Source organism: Chaetodon trifascialis, chromosome 1 (assembly GCF_039877785.1).
Source record: "Chaetodon trifascialis isolate fChaTrf1 chromosome 1, fChaTrf1.hap1, whole genome shotgun sequence".
Lineage (NCBI taxonomy): Eukaryota > Metazoa > Chordata > Actinopteri > Chaetodontiformes > Chaetodontidae > Chaetodon > Chaetodon trifascialis.
This window is the reverse complement of record NC_092056.1, coordinates 7,408,398-7,428,370: the sequence shown is the minus strand read 5'-3', so window position 1 is coordinate 7,428,370 and position 19,973 is coordinate 7,408,398. Positions and strand designations below refer to the sequence as shown.

General features: G+C 41.2%; 1 protein-coding gene across 1 annotated transcript in view; it reads left to right on the top strand.

Moving 5' to 3' along the window:
* The window catches only part of map2k5 (mitogen-activated protein kinase kinase 5), a 55,630-nt gene extending 35,657 nt beyond the window's left edge, over positions 1-19,973 (top strand). Inside the window, exons 20-22 of the mRNA XM_070967265.1 lie at positions 2,693-2,754; positions 3,935-3,980; positions 16,713-19,973. Coding sequence (XP_070823366.1) covers positions 2,693-2,754; positions 3,935-3,980; positions 16,713-16,823 — 219 coding nt within the window. The 3' untranslated portion in view covers positions 16,824-19,973. The remainder of the gene's footprint in view (positions 1-2,692; positions 2,755-3,934; positions 3,981-16,712) is intronic.

Sequence of the window (19,973 nt, the reverse complement as noted above, 5' to 3'; positions counted from 1 at the left end):
TCTCTCACAGCACCTTGACACGCTCACTGTTTCCTCTCCATAGCTTTTGTACTTTAATTAAAGTGGATTTGACACGTCACTTTAAGTGGCGTTTTTCTACATCCATTTCGAAGTTGAAGGAAAATTCAACATTTTGGGAAATCCTCTTTCTTGCAGAGAGTTAGATGAGAACATTGATTCCACTTTCAGGTCTGTACGATACACGTGAAGCTATTAGCAGCAATTGGCTAACATTTCAAGCGTTTTACATATATTGATGTTTTTCTTCCTTCACTAATGGCTACTTTAACATAGATAAAACCAGTATAATTAAAACCAGTATAATTCAGATGGCAAATGTATTATTTACATTAGCAAATTGTTTTGGCCCCAAAAACTTGTGATTAAGCTCTAAATATGTTGGGAACCCTTTTTTCTTTGGGCCCTGTCAGTGATGACATTGAATAGGTTAGAACTGTGATTTGTCAATTCATATTATGTTAAGCTGATGATTCATAGAGCCTCAACTTCCCAAACTTCTATTTCTATTTTCATGTTTTAAGAATAGCTCTGCTGAAGCAACACACCCTTTAATCAAACTTGATTCTGAAACAGGAACCTGTTCCTATCTAAGTCTGCACAAACTTCGATGCTGGGCTTCCAGCTTCTTTTACCAATGACGAGTGATTTCTTATGTTCTTCTTTAACTGTTACTCAGAGGTAACAGTCTTTGTCTCACTCTGCCCTTTCATTTGTCAGTCTCGATGAACCGTTGTACAGCATTTTGTTCACCATGGAGAAAACATTACTATTCATAGAAAATAACATCTTTTTGTGAGGAGGTATTTCTACAACCTAAAAGCATGAAAGACTCATTCAAAAATATGAATACATCCTCTCAGCCATCTGACAAGTCAAGCTTTTGTGGCTGGTGTCTCTTTTGAACAGTTGTGTAATTTAGCACAAAGTTTGGAAACATGGGTAAACAGCTAGCCTGGCTCTGTCCAAAGATACCAAAGCTCGTCAATTGACCAGCTGTATCTCGTTTGTTTAATCTGTACAGCATCCAAAGTTAAAAGCCGACTAATCACCATCTTGCTTATCCGGTTCAGTGTAATCTAAAGAATATATCTATATTATAAAAAACATTTTATTCACATTTTAAGTGTTTGGTCCTTGACCAGAAGACCCTGATTTGCTCTTTTCAGTGAGAAGTGCATATTGACTCGGTCACAGAAAAAGAGAACGTTTAGAATCAGTTAAAGAATTAGTACGTATGTTATTGACAATTATAGATAAATTGTGACATGTATTAGCTGTTAGAAATAGCTGTTTCATGGTGTTATGTTCTTTCAGCCGTTGGACTCAGGGTGATAGAAATCCAAGCCATGACAGCTTTGATTTACAGCAGTTTCTCTTACATTTGCACTTTCACCTTTTGAATCACTGCGTGCGTTGATTGGTTTAACCAACGAGACAATGTCGTGTCACCCAGCCGGTGTTGTAGATAAAGTTGACTGCCAATCACAGCTCAGTGTTGTCGTGAATACTAAGGAAGAGTGCTGCGTGCAGCCTTGAGGTCAGACACTGAAATGTGTGTATAAGAAAGGTACTTAACTGTGAACCTCACTGAATCCAGACTCTTTAAACTTTTCTCTTATTTGAACAAATGTTCTATCAGTAAATGAGTAATGGAATATAGATGTTTAACAGTAAAGGTTGCTCTTGATCTCATTCCTCTAATGCACCTATGGGTCCATGTCTTCTCTGAATGAGCACTAAAGCTTGTACAAACATCTTGATGTAGTCTTTTGGAAGAACTAGCAACTCTTTGCTTTTTAACACCCTTTTATAATGTTGCTCTGTGTCTGCAGGGTGGCAGTTAGTGGTGTTACCCAAAACAGTTTGGTGGTGGCTGCGTATATTACAACTCATTTCTGTGTTTATGCCCCTAATGGACAGCACTCAGTTAACCTGTAAACTTTAATTACATCAGATTTTATTTTACAACTTTTATGCACCAAGATCATAAAACTAGTTTCAATCCATCCATTATCTATAACCGCTTATCTTTTGGAGGGTCATCAGGTATTGGAGCTGATCCCAGATGACATTTGGGTAGAGTTGGGGTACACCCTGTACAGGTCACCAGTTCATCACAGGGCTGACACATAGAGACAAAAAACCATTCACACCTACGGGCAGCTTAGAGTCACCAGTTACAAGTAACCTGCATGTCTTTGGGAGGAAGCCCACACAGGGAGGACATGCAAGGCCCCGTTCAGCCGACAGGTTCAAAACCACAACTGTCATGCTGTGAGGCAACAGTGCTGCCCACTGCACCACCATGCTGCCCAGTTATAAACCAGTTCAATGTTGAACCCTCTTCACATGTTGGTTTCGCCCAATGAAAACCTGGAACATACCCAGAACTCTTGGCAGATTCTCAGGACAATAAGAAAAAGATTCATCCTAAATTTTGTGATGATTTAAATTTTTAAATCACTACCAATTCATCAAATGTCATGTAACTTCATAGGTTTTAATAAATGTAGTTAATCTAAAATAAGACAGAGCCTGATCTTGGTTTAGATAAATACCCGTTGATGTAAACCACCCTTCATCTTATTTCTTTGATTGAAGTTCTGTTAACATCATCCCAGATTCAAGTGTTACTTGTAGTCTAAATAGTCTAAATTCCCTCTCTTCACAGGATCCTCCAGTTCTTCCTGTTGGCCAGTTCAGTGAGAAGTTTATTCACTTCATCACTCAGTGGTGAGTCAGTCACTGTTTAATGCGCTTTGTTTTTAGAAAGAAATGATTTTAATCAAACAGCTTCAGGTTTTAAAGGGGATTTTGTCTGTTTTCAATGGCTGTTGACTGTGCAGTGTGTTTGTTTGTGATTCTAGCTTGTATGTGCTTAATATGTGTTTGGCACAGTCAACCATCTGAGCCCCACAGAGCCAGACTGAACAATCACAAAGACCACATGCTGCATTTGACACGATGAACCAAATCATTGTAGATGAATCAAAGGTATAATGGGATTAAAGTGCATGTACCTGTGTGTTAATGCATTGTGGTTGTGGTGGTTTTAACGATGATTTTCAGTGCTGCTGATGCTGAATAAAAAGCTGTTCTTTTGAAAAATAAAAAAAAATAAAAAGGCAAGATTGATTTATCTCATGCAACAGGACAAAGACAATGTTTACCCTGCATTTGGCTCTGAGTCATTACTCTCTTATAACCTTTATAGTTGCACAAACATCTACATACACACCCAAATCACATGCAAGCTTTGCGTGTGTGAGTGTGTGCACGTGTGTGCACGTGTGTGTATGTGTGCAGCACTCACTAGCTGGCTGTACCAGCTGTTGTTTATCCCCATGCCTGCTTTATTTGCTCAAACAAGGCACTTCTCTCTCAGGACCGACTGGGGTACTGGTGCCCTGCCCAGCCTTCTCCCAGGCTATTCTGAGAGGCTCTTGGCCTGTTCATTGTGATACATAAACCAGTTTCATGACTGACTGCAGACAGGCCCCTGCTCTAATTCCCCCAATATAGGTTATTTTAACTTATCCTGTACATGTACACAGTGCAGATTATGGAGGACACTGACAGAAACACACACACAAATCCACTCAAGCGGTCTGGTAACTACTTCACTTTTAGTGTTCTGAGTAATAAGAAATATTAATTGAAATTAGAAATATTAATTAAATGATTCTATTTGAAATAAATGTACTGTGTTGTCAGGCAACAGTGTTTATTGTCTATCAAGCCCTCTCTTTCAGCTTCTGTGGCATAAAAGGTTCGTTTTAAGCCTCCTCTTGAATATTCATTTAGAAATGAAAATTATGCCATTGAAATGAAAGTTAGAACAAAAACATCTCTTGCACACTTACACACTTTGAATAGTGGCTGGATATAAACAGCTTGTATCTCTTTTTTTCAGCATGCGGCGACAACCCAAAGAGAGGCCTGCCCCCAATAACCTCATGGTAAGTTAAACCAAGTCTTCCATTAAACAGCTCCAAGGACCACTAACTATAGGTTTTGAATAACTGTGCACACAGGGCGATCATATTCATTTATTCCAATAAAAATTCAATTAAACATAATTTTATTATCTTGGAAGTGTTTGGAGTATACAATTGTATTTTTCGCAATGATTGAGGTGTTTTGGGTCAAGGACCCTCGATGTTGGCATTGCTGTCTGGAAAGAACTGTAATGAACTTTTTGCTGCCAATGAAAGATGTCAGAGAGAGGTCAGCGAGAAACCTTGAGGTAGGATTGAGACCTACTTGAGCGATAATTCATTCAATTCACTGCATTGGAGCCAGCCTGAATAAATCAGCCCTATTTGTCGTACAAGAGTCATATAATTCTAGTTTACAAAAAATGAAGTTTTGTAGCCTAATGAAAAGTTGAGCAAGGGACAAAAGGACTGTGTGTGTGTGTGTGTGTGTGTGTGTGTGTGTGTGTGTGTGTGTGTGTGTGTGTGTGTGTGTGTGTGTGTGTTTCTGCTTGTCTTTGTGCGGTATGAAAGCATGCCCAACACCAGGTATTTTAACATCTTCCTGTACAGAACATAATTAATTCTCAAAATCCTAAAAGTTTTGCCGTCACCAAAGTGACCTCATGTCTCCTCTGCAAACTAGAGACGTGGAGTGACCGTCACTTTTTTCTTTCAATGAATGGAAATCATGAGGTTCATTTAAAAGTGGATTATACCTCACCTTTCCCTTTTGGTTATTTCCATGCATATTCGCTATCTTCTAACTCACACAACATTATTGCCACTCGATCAGGGAACATTACACGGCCTTTTACAGGGTGGAGTTAATATGTCCTTGCTGAATTATTGAAGTTTTACTTGAGATAGGATAATCCAGATATAATGCAGTAACAGGAGATGAAGCACATGCATGTATTTCTGTCTAAATCTTACAATGTGAGGAGCTGAAGCCCTGATAAATTCGGTGTCCTCAGGTGGAGGTTTAGGGTTAGAAATGTTAGAAGCATCAGGACCATTTGAAGGATCCTATAGATAGGCAGGTGTTAACAGAAGCAGAGCACAGTCTAAAAGCTATGGGAGGGTGTCTGCTGGACCACAGATAGAGTAGATGAAGGTAGTTTTATAGATCAGGCTGAGGACTTCACTAAGTTCCAACCAAAGCCAAACCACATGCCAGGGTGGATGCTTTTCTCTGTTCTAGCATTAGCACACAAGGCCTCAGCAGTTTTTTCTCAAACTGCCTTTTAAGAGTTGCAACACGTTCTGGTTTCTGTTAGGACCAAGGACAACGGCAGTAAGGTCCACAGAGAGGGGAGCGGGGAAGGTTTGTGTGGTGGGGAAGGAGGGCTGGAGGGTGTAAATGCAGAACTGCTAACAGATTGTATGTTCTCAGTCTCACACCAGAAGGGTGGAGTAAAGGGAAACGTTGTCTAGACACTCACTGGGAATTCTTGGCTCCAGACGAAAGTGTTTCTCTTGAGGGAGAGACCACGCACTACTTCTTCTGGGGAAGTTCAGCTTGTTGTGTTTGTGGCGTGCTGCCTTGAACACAGCTTCCAATGTTTTTATCGAGTGACACCTTTGACTCCAATCATTAATAGTTCTGTGTCTAAGATTGTCTGTATAACTGCTCCATTGAAGAGGTTGTTTTTAGTTTGATAGAGAAATCACTTGTAAATCCTCTCTTCACTTCGTCTGACTAAATGCCCACTTCACACATGCTCTCCACTGCTTTTGTACTCATTCTTCCATGAAGAAGAATGTGAATACTTGACAGTGTGGTCCTGTGTTTTACTGTATCCTGCATGACTGGGCTTCACAAACAAAGCTTCATTCACAACCAAAACTTCATTCCAACACAAAATAATGCAAGGACGAGGGTTACGCTGACAATCAGCTACCAATATTTATCTCACGGTGTATGTAAATATATAGATGGATATATAGACAAGCCAAGGCTGATTGCCCTATCTTGCGTATCATTGGCCCATGCTGCACCCTTCCGACAGGTTTCATGAAAGTTCGGCCAGTGGTTTTTACGTAATCGTGGCAAAAGTAACCTCCTTGGCAGACGTAACGCAGTCTGACAAAGAGGGTCGGTTCAATTTAAGCCTCAAAGTAGACGGCCTTGCGACGTCTGGGCAGCATTATTGTCTAGACTGTGAAACAGCGAGCAAACTGAATGGCTCTCTCTTTAATGATGCACGTCTGTAACATTGAGCATACAGCCCATGTTAGGCGATGAGAGCAAATATTTGTTCTCCACTACAAGGTTTGAAGGATTGACGTGGCCATTTTTGGTTTCTCTCTGTTTTTCCTTCTCGTTTGTTGGGAAGCACCAGTGTTGGAGAAGTGTTTCCCTTTTCCCGCTCTCCTCCACATTCCTTCTGTCCCACTTCCTTCACATTCATGGTGTTCTTTTTCAGATTTTCTCCTCCATCCTTTTCCTCTTTCCTTTGCCTATATTTTTGTCCTCCTGTAGGCCTTTGGTTTCCTCCTCTGCCCACGATGAACTGAGATATAAGGTCATGGGTGCCTGCCTTTGTGCCACCAGCCTGCTGATTGTCTTTCTCTCTCCTTCCCCTCATTCCCTCTTTCCTCCCCACCTCTCACTCTACCCCCAGCCTCCTGAGTACATTAAAAGTCTTTACCTATTCTATCTGTATGTTAATGCACCGAGCCACAGCTCCCCTTTTCTCCTCTCCCTGCGCTGTACAGAAAGTGTCGCCATTTGCTCTCAGTTTTTATCTCTGCAAGTCATTTCTCCTGGAAGGTAATGTGGGAAATCGCACAAGAGTGTAGACACTGAGCAAATAATGTTGTTTTATGACCATACAATCTCACCTAGTACCTCTAGTTTGCTCATCGGGTTTCAGCATGTGGTTTCTCTAATCACTGGTATAGCTTTTATTGACGTTATTTTCACTGGGATTTTATCCTATTAGACGTTCTTTAAAGGGCTGCTGTTTGATTGCATGCCTGCTCTTGATGGGTTCTGTCCCTGAAGCTTTTAACAGTATGTTTCGACTACTTATGCTGGATGCTTTGCTCTTTCTAATAATATTTTATCCTATTCAGTTGAACTTTTTTGCCAGTTTTGCCCGACTAAGGGGCTCAGTGAAAGAAAAACCTTTTCCTCAGGTTAATGCGGTGTTCCCAACATGAATACAGAAGAGCGAGAGCAGGAATAATACAAAGGAAAAAAGGGAAGAGCGAAGCAAAATGGTGCTAATCGAAGAGCATCGTTAATGATAGGAGACGTAGCATGAAAAAGTCCTTCATTCAATGATGATATATTGTGCTACAGGAGGATTCAAACATCAAAGCAAAAGCACATTTGCTCTGAAATGACTTTTCTCTGACATAAACGATATAATTTTCTGTTCAGCTTCTTTATTCTCCAAAAGTGACAAAAACCTGTGGAGACACAGGCCCAATCGCTGGTCTGGTGATGGCAGTAGGATGGTCTGAACATGTTTTCTGAGGCGCAGGTTGACACTGAAGAACTTTTTAGATGAAACACTTAATACTGCTAATTAATGGAATCCAAACTCACTTTTGCATTTTTTAACTTTTTGCTCAAACTACCACAAAAAATAAAAATAAAAATTGACTTTAATTAATGCATCTAAAATCACGTCAGTTTCAGTGGAGGTCATGACAGTGTGGATACCTGACAGAAAATGACACTGAATCCACATTTTTGTGAAGATTTGGGCTTTTAAATGCTGTGGTCTTAAACTTTTGATCAGCTGATGAACAGCCTATTTCACTTTAACACTTGTTTGCAATAAATTGCTTACTCAATTTTTTTTTGTCTCACTCCCATTTCTCTACTTAGAACCTTCTTAAGATCCAACAGTGCAAAATGTAAATTCTTGCAATTTTTCAACTGGTCTTAAAATTTTGATCAGGAGTGTGTATGTATATATATACACACATATTTAGTCATTAGTCGCATTTTAAATGAGCCATTTTGAATGGACCACTGTTTATTTGCTATGTGTAGTTTTTTTCTTCTCTCCCTGTTTATAGTGATGTACAGTGTGTAACAAGTAAATCAGTGTCTTGTAATTGATTCCTTTACCAAAAAGTCTAAATGGGAACATTTAGTAGATTTGGGCCCAGATGGTTTACTGCATGACTCATAATTGTCATTTTGTTGGACAGCTCAGACGCAATATCTGACAGACTGAGCTCAGTCTGGCTGCATCAAGCTCAATATATCACTTATATCAGTAAGAGATCTTTCTTACCATTTCCTCCCAGTCCCTTCATTTACAAAGAATCACATGATGAGCCATCAGAGAGGAAAGTGAGTGTGTTTTTCCCTCCTTATACTAATGCATCTTTCATTGTGGACACCCTATCCTGTCATCATAAGCTCATGACGTCGGTCAGTTGAGGAGACTTTCCACTGGCCTGCTCCCAGGACGCTCGCTGCAGGTACTTGGTGATGACCTGTCCTGTCTGAGGTTTCTTGCTTTTAATTCTTTGTCCTCCCCCTTCTCCCTCAACACGAGGCCTGGTCTGTGTGCAGCATTTATTGGCTTATTTTAGTAACCTTTATGTCACGAAAGACAAACAGTTTATGATCCATTATTTAGCTTCATATTAGTTGATTTGTAGAACCAAATACAAATGCTTTAAGATTATTTTGTGTATCTTTATGCCTGTTTTTGCACGTGTGCAAAAAAAAACCTACAAGTGATGATCCCACAGCCTGATTTTCTTTGATTGTGATTTGATGGACATTTCATTTCTCCCTCCCCCTCTCCCTCGTCGTCCCTCGTTCCCCAGCCAGCAGCCTTCACACAGCCTTTTAGCACCCTTGTCAATGCAGCCCTCCTATTCTGCTTTTCTATTCATAGACACACACACACACAAATTTCGAAGCCCCCTTTCAACCCCGGAGACACCAGATGAGCCCCTCGGTTTTTCACAAAGGAACCCCTCCTGTGTCTGACTGTCCCCAAATCTAGTTTCAAAGTACGCACAAACACAAAAACACGGATAGAAGCTGAGTAGCATTAAGCTTTGGTCACTTAAAGCGCCAGTTATTAAAAAACTGGCTAATAAATCTGCACTACACCTGTCCTAAACCATGTCAGCATATTAACCAAGGACTCTTAACACCCACACTGTTATGAAGACTGTTTTATTTTTCCACCTCACTGCTGAGCAAGCCAGTGAATCGATCCTGATGTCCCTTACTGGCTGATGTAGCAACACCCCATTGTTGAGACAGGCATGTATGAGACGAGGCATGCAGTGGATTATAGAGGCCACAGGTTGACTCGCATTGTCCTCATATTCACTGGTCATCCACAGAATACAGCTGCATGTTTTTTCCAGTTTTTCCCATCCTGAAGTCTTCAGGATGGATGCAGGTTTCCTTTGTCGTCTTGGTTTTCTTGTCTGTACATAATGCGATACTGTTGAAGAAGAGGTGATCTGCAATATTTACATTTTAAAGATGTGCTGTTTTACTGTAAAATGTCTGGGCAGAAAAAAGGCATCATACTGACTGTTTTGTACATATACTGTCTATATTACACCACTAGTCGAAGTATGTGTGCAGTTTTTTGGTAATTCTTGATGTGGGTGATGTCTTGCTTGAGTTCTAGTCATCATGTGTCTCAATCTTTAGAAGCATCTTTACAGTCTGAGGAGAAAGTGTCTTTGGACCTCTTTGGGGTCCCTCTGGTCTCTCTTCAGACTTGTGCCAAAATCGCTGGTGTCTCCTCCTCCCCAAACTTTTCTGTCAGCACCTTTGCTGCTAAACGTTTTCACATTTCACCCTCGAGTCTCCGTTGACATGAACCCCATTCACACATACTGGTACTACAGCGTGGCACTGCTGCACGGCTGCTGGATAGACGGAGCCAAATGACGCATAAATCAATGCTTAGGTCTTGTACAATAAATGTTACATTTTGGCACTTGGACATCCTTGATTTGGCCAAAACAAGATGTGTTTTTGGTAATTTTCAAAAATTAGACAGTAACGAATATTGCAGTTTAGAAAAATGAAATGTTCAATTTTTCAGCAGAAATTGATTTATTTCCCAAAAGTTTCCTTGACAGAATGTCATTAAGTAGCTCTTAAGACGAATATTAACTATTCTAATCCTAATCCTATTCTCTCCCAGCTCATTATGACCAGTTCCACATATGCTACAGTCCTGGTCACTGCTAACTATCTCTGTTGGTCTGGACTGCCATGTCTCCCCCAAAGCACATATTGCCACCCTGTTCTGCCCACGATCCCTCTTGTTGCCTTTGTTAGTTCAGCAACAAGCTGCAGTTTGATGGCACGCAGACGCCAGGAGCTGCCCAGCTTTGAGAGTGAATCATGGCCGGCGCTGTAGTGGACATTTTTCTGTGTTATATACCTGGTTGGGGACTAAACTAGCCCATGATGGTTCTCTTGTTTTACTGTCTTTTTTTTTTTTCTACATTTTTCCATTTCGGTGGCTAACACTTAGTGTTGTGGCTCATTGATGGGGTGCATATCTGGAGAAAGTTCTGCCTCACTATGCAAACAGTTTTGAAAGCAGCAGATAGATTTGAAAGTAGCTTTAGATGCTTGGATCATTAAGTTTAGAGGGGAAACAGCATTGTAACACTAAGAGAAGTTTCCCTATATTCTCTATGCACAAAGATCGAGCAAAGTACACACACAGTTCATTCACACACACACACACACACACACACACCAACCAAAGCCAGCCAGTTTCCAGGGGGAGCTAGTGATTAGCATGCAAATCTGTAAAGACCTAGTTATTCTATCTACCTCTTCACCCTTCTCTTTCTCTCTCTCTCACACACACACACAGTCACACACTGACAAACACACCGCGTTTCCTCCAACACTATTCTAATGAGGTGATGACCAGTCTCTTGTTATAATTGCCTCAAACTGCTTTTAATTTCTTCTGAGCGTATTAATCATACATAGAGTTATTTAAAATCGCATAAATTAATCTTAGATTAAACAGACCCTTCAAAGGCTTCAAACAATTAAAGAGTTAGGTAGAATTTCCCCAGGGTTTAGGCCATTTCTATTTGAGCAGAGCCGTTTCAGGTGATTATCCCATTTTGATGTGGCCAGACGGTGATTAATGTAACTTTTAAATGAGTCCTTCCTCCGTCTCACCTCCGTCCACGCCTGCTGCAGCAGGAAGTCACAACACCTCCAGTGACCCAACGAAAGAGTGGCTATTCACTCCCATCAGTATTTATATCTCTTCTCTTACAGGTTTCATACTTAATTTAAGTTCAAGTAATTTAATTATGAGGCGATTATGCAAGTGTGTGTGTGTGTGTGTGTGTGTGTGTGTGTGTGTGTGTGTGTGTGTGTGTGTGTGTGTGTGTGTGTGTGTGTGTGTGTGTGTGTGTGTGTGTGACAGAGGATGCATTACTAATTTCCTCAATATCAGGATGTGTGTCTGCATCAAAGCAAGACTCTTGAGGCAACTTTTGTCTAATATAATGCTGACAGTCGAAAGCAGTTTTTCCCAACCTTCCCAATGTTGGGTGGTGGGATCACAAGATAAACCAGTGGGGTTGCAAAAAGATAAACAAATCAGAAGAAAAGCACAAAATTCTCTTTATCTATGTGGACTTTCTTCCTGTGAAATACTTCATAGTTTCTCCTCAGGACTCTAAAAACTACTGGGTAATGGAGAAACCAGCAGGAGTAAGCTAGATTTTGAAAGCATTCAACCAAAAAATCCCATCACCTCCCTCCAGGCCTCCCTCCGAATCCACCTCCCCAAAACGCATGGACGCACACTGGACGAGTCCACGAGGGAGTGTTGGAGGGAGCAGCACATCGTCCAAAGTTCATCGTATCAAACACCTAACATTATCATAATGAACATCAACCACAAAAATGGCTGTTGTTACTACTAATTCTTGCTATTCTTGTGCAACAAGCTCACTTTAGCTTTAGCAATATGTCCGCCTAGCCTTGTGGAAGGCCCGCCCCCCTCCTCACCCCAGAGCATTTTAATTTGTTCTTGCTGTCAGGACCTAAAGAGAGAGTGAAGTGTCACACAGCCAAAAAGACTCGAGGAAACTGCTTTCTTTTTCCTTTCAAATGTGAATCCAGGATTTTTGGATGCTCTCGTTGCCACCAGCTGTGTAAAGATCAGCACCCCGCTCTTCCAGAGCATTTAAGTATATCTGGAGTGAGTCCAGTCCCTCAAAGCGCTGGATATTTGTGACATGGTGCCAATTGTGCCACTCTGGACGATTAGAGTGCTGTATGGTCCATAAAATCTGAGTGTGCCCACTACCTCGTTATTGCTGAGCGTTTCACTTGTTGCTAATTTTAAAGTATTAAGTAACCACAATGGAATGAGTCAGTTAACTTTGACAAAACAGTGTTGTAACAAGGTCCATTTAGTCACTGCTTTGGAGCTTTCAGTCGCGTCACATGATTGAAAGCAGAGTTTTCCCAGTTGTCAGTGGAATTGTAGAAAAGTTTCAGTTTTCTGGGTGCCACAAGGACCTTTTCCAGCCCCTCGTCCATACCGGCTTAAATGATTCAATGATTAAAGTTCATTCTTGACCACGGGGACAGTATCACACAGGACTGTCTCAGCGCTAGGTCCATTTAGTGGCTGTTCTGAAGCTTTTACACCATCCATTAAGTTTACTGTAACCTCACTTAGATTGACTTTGCTTCACCTGCCGTCTCTTATGATTTCATGCCTAGGTGCCTACGTCAGGTTGCTTGTTTGTGTCTTGGTGGACATTCAAAGAGATTAAGATCAGGCCTGAACCACAGCTTCTGGTAGTAAGCTGTGGTTCAGGCCACAGCTTAGTAAGTAAGATTGCACAGAGTGTGTTTTTACCCCAGTTAATGTTGCATCCTTGCATGTGTGCTGTGCGGGTGTGGTGTGACGAGCCACGCACCTTCATCCTGGTCAGATTCTAGCACTTGTCTCCGGCCTGTCAGGGTTAATTTCTGGAGCAGAGGTGGAAGGTTGGATTTTAAAAACATCGCTCAGGACTTCCTTCTTTATTTCTGTATCGCCCCCTCTACTGAGGCAAGGAAGGATGATTGATGAGATGGGTATTCAGCACATAGGGGCACCCAGGAGCGTCCACTCCACCCATCTCATACCGACACACACACACACACACACACACACACACGCTCACACTGATATGAGAGTAATTAACCTCAGACTGCGTTAACCCCAGCTGCCCATTAGAAGGACAACAGGATTGATGGGGCTCCCCGCAGTCCTTCACCATCTCTACAGTTTGTGCAGGATTAGAGCACGCAGGAATGTGTTCCCATTTCCCTTTAAAGTGTAAAACTACACCAAACTACACATGTGGTGATTCAGTGTTCACGGTCAAAAGTGTCAAGAGTGAGCAAAGAAAGAGGAGAAGTCAAACATATTGATTTTATAAAGAAATCACAAGACTTTCATAACTTAGGAGCGTATTCAATGTATTCAACCTTCATGTGGTTTTATTTTATATTCCGTTTATACTCTACACTTTAACACAGCGCGACCGCAAATAGACGAGGAGGATCCCAGGAGGACGAAAGTGGACCGTCACTACCAGTCTGTCCTAGTTTGTTACTAATCCTAATTGTCTGCACCAGTTTGGGTGTTGCTGGAGGGTATTTAACGTTGTGACACCCCAGAAAAAACAACAACATGCCGCTCACTTTGAAACCACTTTCTGCATCAGATCGGAGTCAAACCAGTTAGATCGGCTGTCGTATTCATATTGACCAGAGTAGCTTCATTCCTAATAAGTCACAAAGCACAGTATAATAAAGGTAAAAGGTGCTTGTGAATGTTTGGCCGTTGCTTATCCACGACTGCAGCAGACGCCTGTTTACTTCAGTGTTACTTTGAGGCTTTGTTCTACTCTAGGGTTCTACCCTAACCCTAACCCTAACCTACGCTTTTATCTAAACCTAACCCTAAACATTATGTTATGACAGGAGCTCAGCTTTTTTTTTTAGGTGTGACCAGCATGTCCTGATTGACTGAGTGAATGATAAACTTGTCGTTGTTCTCTGGTGGACAAAGCTATGTCTGAATTAAAGCAGCTGCTTTTATAGTAATCCCTCCCCAGCAGAAATCAGACGGATGTTGACATCAAGCTGGTGAACAGGTGGAGTAATTAGCCAGCCCCTTTTCTCAGGTGTTGGTGGCCAAAAATCAGTTATTTGCTGGTTTAAAAAATATCTTTCAGAATTCAGTACTGCAGGTTCTTGTCCCTGATTGGTCAAAATGTACACAGATACCAGTATATCTCTGATAATCTTCATCAGCTGGAGTCTCATTGAGAACTTGAATAGCAGAACAAAAGTCCAGAAATTCCTCTTTTGTGTCCTAAAGTCAGGTAGAAAGTGCAGATTAAACCTGATTTTAGCCCTGAATTTGGCAACCAGGCTGATTTTAGAATCGGGCCAAAATTCTGCCAGATCAGTTGTCATTTGACATGTATTTTGAGGGGGGGGGTCTCGGTGTCTGATGAGTCACCTTCATGGCTCAGATACGATTGGATGGATTTCTGACTTGTCTGAAATGTACATGTTGTGGCTAAAACTACAGTCTTGTGCTCATCCTGTGTAAATAAACTTCATTTGAGTCGTCCCTGGACTAACCTGACCAGGGGTCTTATGTTCAGTGGGAGCGCCCACATCGTGGCCGGTCGACTGATCCATACAGCTTGAGGATGAATGTCGTGGGTTGAGGCTGTGAAGAAAGGCAGATTAAAAGGTTTAGTGTGAGTTAACGCGGCGTCGTCGGCTCAGCTCGGGTCAGAACTGACCTCCTGTAAACAGCGACAGCCTCTCGCTGTTAAAGACGGACGTCATTCAAATCAGTGTTGACAAGTCCATTTAAAGAGGCCGGCTGTAGCGTTGTTTATCTAATTGGACATCGAGACACCGCAAATAAAATTCAGTCTCAGTTGAAGTGTCTCATTTACAACCTCGTCCCCTCTCACCTCTGACCCCCCCGTGACCTCTGTGACCTCTGGCTCCGGTCTCCCAGATGAGCCCGGTGATTGGGCCCGTCCTCATTGAGATATCACATGAGACGTCTCTGTTTCATCCCGGCAGCAGTAACAAGTGAACCCGGCCAGCGTTTAACACACTTGATGAGCCACCAATCAACAGAGACTTTGTCATCTGTTCGCCGGTTTCCAAGAGCTCATTTATTGGCACCACTGATGAAAATCTGGCAGCTTTAACACTGTGTTGTCGGGTTCAGCGATGTTTCGGCTGAAAAATGGGAGAGTTTGCTGCATTTATTCATTAGCTTTAGTCTAATAAACAAACAAGAACTCCCAAAATGTCAAGAAAGGAAGTATTCTTGCACTTTAACCTTTATAGCTTAGTTGCCTTTTTAACTCACCGTAAACACCATTCATTCAAATTCAGCAGAAACGAAACTCACCAAAACCGTCCTGGTTAGTTTTTCCACTGTGTCAACAGTCACCAGTTCTGGTTTGGTCAAACTAAACCGAGTTCAGTGTTAAAATATTCTGGCTCTTCATGCTCCTCTCTGCTGCCGCTGTCCTCTTTGTGCTAACAGGTCAGCTCACTGACCAACAGTTTAACACTGAGCAGCGATTTCACTCGAGGCAGATCATTAAAATAAAACCAAGTAAAATGACAAAAATCCGCAAACTTAAAGACACCCGGCGGTGGACTCATCCAATCACTGATAGCTGATATATTCATCCAGTCATCCAGCCCTGCTGTATTATCTGTTGAAACTCTTAAAAAAGATTTCTTCAGTCTATTTAAAATGGTTGACAGATGATTTGTGTTGCTGCCGCCGCTACAGCAAAGCTCATTTTAGGGCCTGTGATGATTCATGTCACTCATTAAAGATATTTCTTTAAAATGACCTGACAAACCATTACTTAAACGTTTGGCATTTAAAACCAAATCTGCCGGCCGTAAAACTTTAAGAGGGTTTAACGATGCTGCTGTTTAGATTATTTGTATTTTATTATTATTTCTTGAATCTCGATTTAGAATAATTATACCAGTAGAACCAAACCGTTCACGTCACATAAAGGTGTCATAAAATTTGTGGCTCCAATCTGTTTGATAATAAAAATGATATTGCAGAACAGGTATAAACATTTTTAAGAGCTGTTAGAATATAATTTTCTTCTGTTTTTATGAGAAAGCTCATTACGTGTGTTTTTACAGCCACTTCATTTCTTCCATGATGACAGTTATTCTGAAGGTCATCTGTATGGATTAAGATTACAGGCAGATATTTACATTGCAAACGTGTTGAATATGAAATTCACTTCCTAATGGGTTTTGTTGATATTTTGAAAAAATTATGAAGAAAATGTATTTTTCCTGCACAATTTGAGATTGAATTCAAAGACTTTTCAGTTTTTCAGGGAGGTGATAAAAGCAAAATTTTGTCCCTTAAGTATAATTTCTAGTTTGGTTTCTCAGTGCAGTTCAGGCTGAATATGAAAAAGACTTTTTGACTTTTAAATTCATTTGTTCCCTGAATAACTTTTTTTTTTTTTTTTTTAATTCGGCTCATTATTGTTCATAAAGTCATAAAGTTTTCAAATAAAACCTTAATTCTGTTCCAAAGATGTGTATTTCTTCCATGCAAACCAACATAAATGTCAGTTGTTTCTTTAAATAAAAGTGATTTAACCCTTTCTGCGTCTCTCTTTGTATTTTAGGAGCATTCCTTCATCATACAGTTTAACGACGGTAACGCAGAGGTGGTGTCCATGTGGGTCTGTCGCTGTCTGGAGGAGAGACGAGCTCAGCAGGCTCAGGGACACGTCTGACGTCCTCCTGCTGTCCACCCATGATGGACCAGGAGGCTTGGCCCCAGACCTTGAGCACTTATCAAAGGCTTCAGGGTCAAGTGCGTCCATATGCACTGTACAAGTGACTGAACCTACAGGCACAGAATCACCCGGTGTTCAATGCTGCGTGTGAGTGAATCTCACGTACAGTGTTGATGTGTCACGCGTCCTTTGAACTCTGCATCATCCAAAAATGCGCACAGAGATCTGCGCTTTCTTCCATCCGCAGCTTCGTCCCCACGTTTTTCGTGAGTAGACAGAAAAGCGTCCCACTCTGATGAATGGAGATAAACGGTCCCGACTTAAAGGACCAGTCACTTCAAAGTGTCAGACTGAAGGCGCTGGCAGGGTGGAGCTTTGTTTCTTAGGATGGTATCTCAAATAACCGTCTCGTGCTTTACTGTTGACAGCCCTCTAGTGAATGTTAAGGTTTTTGCCTGTGAGTTACTGCCCGTGTGTGTGCCTGTTTTTACCAGTGGTGTAATGTAATTACCTCAGCAAACTTAGGTGGTCACTGGAGTAGGAAAACTTCCCCCAGAAACGTACCTGTTTTTAGTAGCTGGACTGAAACATTTGGCCAGCTGTTCCCTCGTCTTGTGAGGATGCAAAGCTCTGTCTCCATCTGTAGGAGTGTTTAAATGAGCCTGCAGTGTTACACAGTGAAACATTGACATGCATCTTTTTTTGCTTATCAAGCTTACCAACCAAACAATTTATTGTTCATTCTTATGGGGAGGAACCAGGGTTCCTTTACGTATCTAAGCTGTTTTTAACTGGGTTTTATTTTTCCATTTGTGCAAGAAACTCTGCTGAAGCAGCTTCACTCAGCAGTTATTTGTCTTAGAAAGAGAAGCAGACACCATAGCTCTTCCTCTTCTTCATAAATGTTCATTTTAAGTTATTGTTTTAACCACTTTCTCACCAGAAAACCCTTACTTTACCCAAATATGTCATGTATGATACAGAAATTATACAGATCAGTTGATATGCAGTGCTGTAAAGGAAAAAACAGTCACACTTTATATTAAGGTACACATTCACCATTAATTATTTGCTTACTAGCATGCATATTAGTACCATATTGGCTCTTTATTATTCACACTAAAGCACTTAATAATACTTTATACTGGGGGCTAGGTTATTAAGATTGTAATTAGTGTAGAACAACGTCCTTATTTGCTATCAATAAGCACTAATTTGGAGGTTAATGGCCAAGTCGTAGCAGAATATGGCCATGCAGAATAAGACATGCTTTCTAATGACTAATAGAAGGCCAGTGTGCTGCTACCATTCACGCAAATAAGCAGCAAGTTAATGGTGAAAGTGTTACTGGGAAAGCATTAATGCAGTGCACTTAACACCAAAGACCACTGACAATCCAGACAGTGAATTGTATGGATTTCTCATGAACGTAATGGGTTAAGTGACTCAACTGAATTGCTTTGACAAGGTCTTTATGTGCAGCCGTTGAAATGTGTCGTGCTCAAGTGCAATTAAATTCCATTACTTCCACAAAGGCACAGCAAACGCAGCCTACAGTGACATGAAGTGATTCAGCGTGAGCATCGCTGGGAACGAACGTAGCGGCAGTGCAGAAGCAGAGGAGGCGTGAAGCAGCAGCTGATCTCACGTGTGGTGAGTCCTTTCTTCAGTGCACCGTTCGATGTGCTTTTGTCCACTGTAGCAATGAGGAGACACGTGGACGGTAGATTTTAATTTGACTCTAAATCATCCGAAACACTGCTGTTTGTGGGACAGTGTACTCCGTCATGTCATTCATAATTTGGGAACTGACCAAGCCCTGTCAGCCTGTGCTTTTCCTCACTGTGATTGTCAAGCTTATTATTTCCACCACGGGTTATTCACTTAGCGTTTTTTCTTCTAAAGTAACCTTAAGAACTGACTCAACTCTGGACAGGAAATGAAAGAAATACTGTGTGTGTCCCCCGTGTCCATGCTATATACTCGAGTATCCAAGCTCATGTACGGATGCAAAGTTTGGTTAGCTAAAAGATGCAAATCTGCCTGATTTTATTTTTGGTTTTTGAGGTGTTGATGCCCACTGATGGCCCACAGGCCTGACAAAACTAAATAAATAAACTAAATAAGACTAAATAAGCAACACCTTGAAAACAAAACATCTAATTCGACCAAATATCTTTACTCAAGGTCGACTTTTTCCTGAACAGGAAGACCACGAGATGCAATCCAAAGTTTTGGTGAAAGCTCGCAAGCAGGGTGAAGAATGGACATTTAATCTTTGAACTGATATTTTGCTTTCTGCTGCAGCAGGAACTTTCATATCACAGTTCAATCAAAGACGAGTCATTTATTATAAATACAAAATTACTAAGCAGAATACTAAGTACAGTAGTTTACTATGAAAGTTACATACTGCATGGTGCAGTCTGCAGGATGGAATCTGGACACAGTGCTAATCCTAATCCTGTGGATCATTGTTGCATTGTGATTGGTCAGTTCAAGAGGTTTCAATGTGGGAGGGAAAATTCTCACAGCGCCCCCTACTGGTAGTGCTCAGAACAATTTTTTATGGAATCTTTTCCATATCTAACAGTTCATCATTGGTAATAAACATCTCTTATCACAGCACATCTCACTCTGTGTGACAGCAGTCACCAGCGGAGGTCCTTCATGTCATGATCCCTCCCACGTTAACGAATGTCATGAGTGCCATTATTTGTATCAGAAAACGAGGCACATGCATTTTCCAACAGCTGCACAAGGAATAGAATATGTACTCTGTATTATACCTCATATACTGTTAAAGGTGAGGTGAGGTCACTCTGGAGAAAGATTGGAAATTCAGCGAGTATTCCCTCACAGTTCTGTCTGCCCATTCTGTGTTTTCACTGAAAAAATATCCAGTTTTTATACAAAGCCCTGACTCTGTAAATGGGAACTGAGCCACACAACAGCAACAGATTCACGCGTTCTCCAGAATGACTCACTCACCTTTAATTATATTCATCTGTCACTTTGGGTGAGCCAAGTTCAGCCGAGCTGTCGGTCCACCTGCGAGGCGTCCACCTGACTTTGAATTGGCCTTAAATGTAACTGAAGCTATAAATACTTTGCATTCTGGTAAAACTTCATGTATTCTTGCAACTC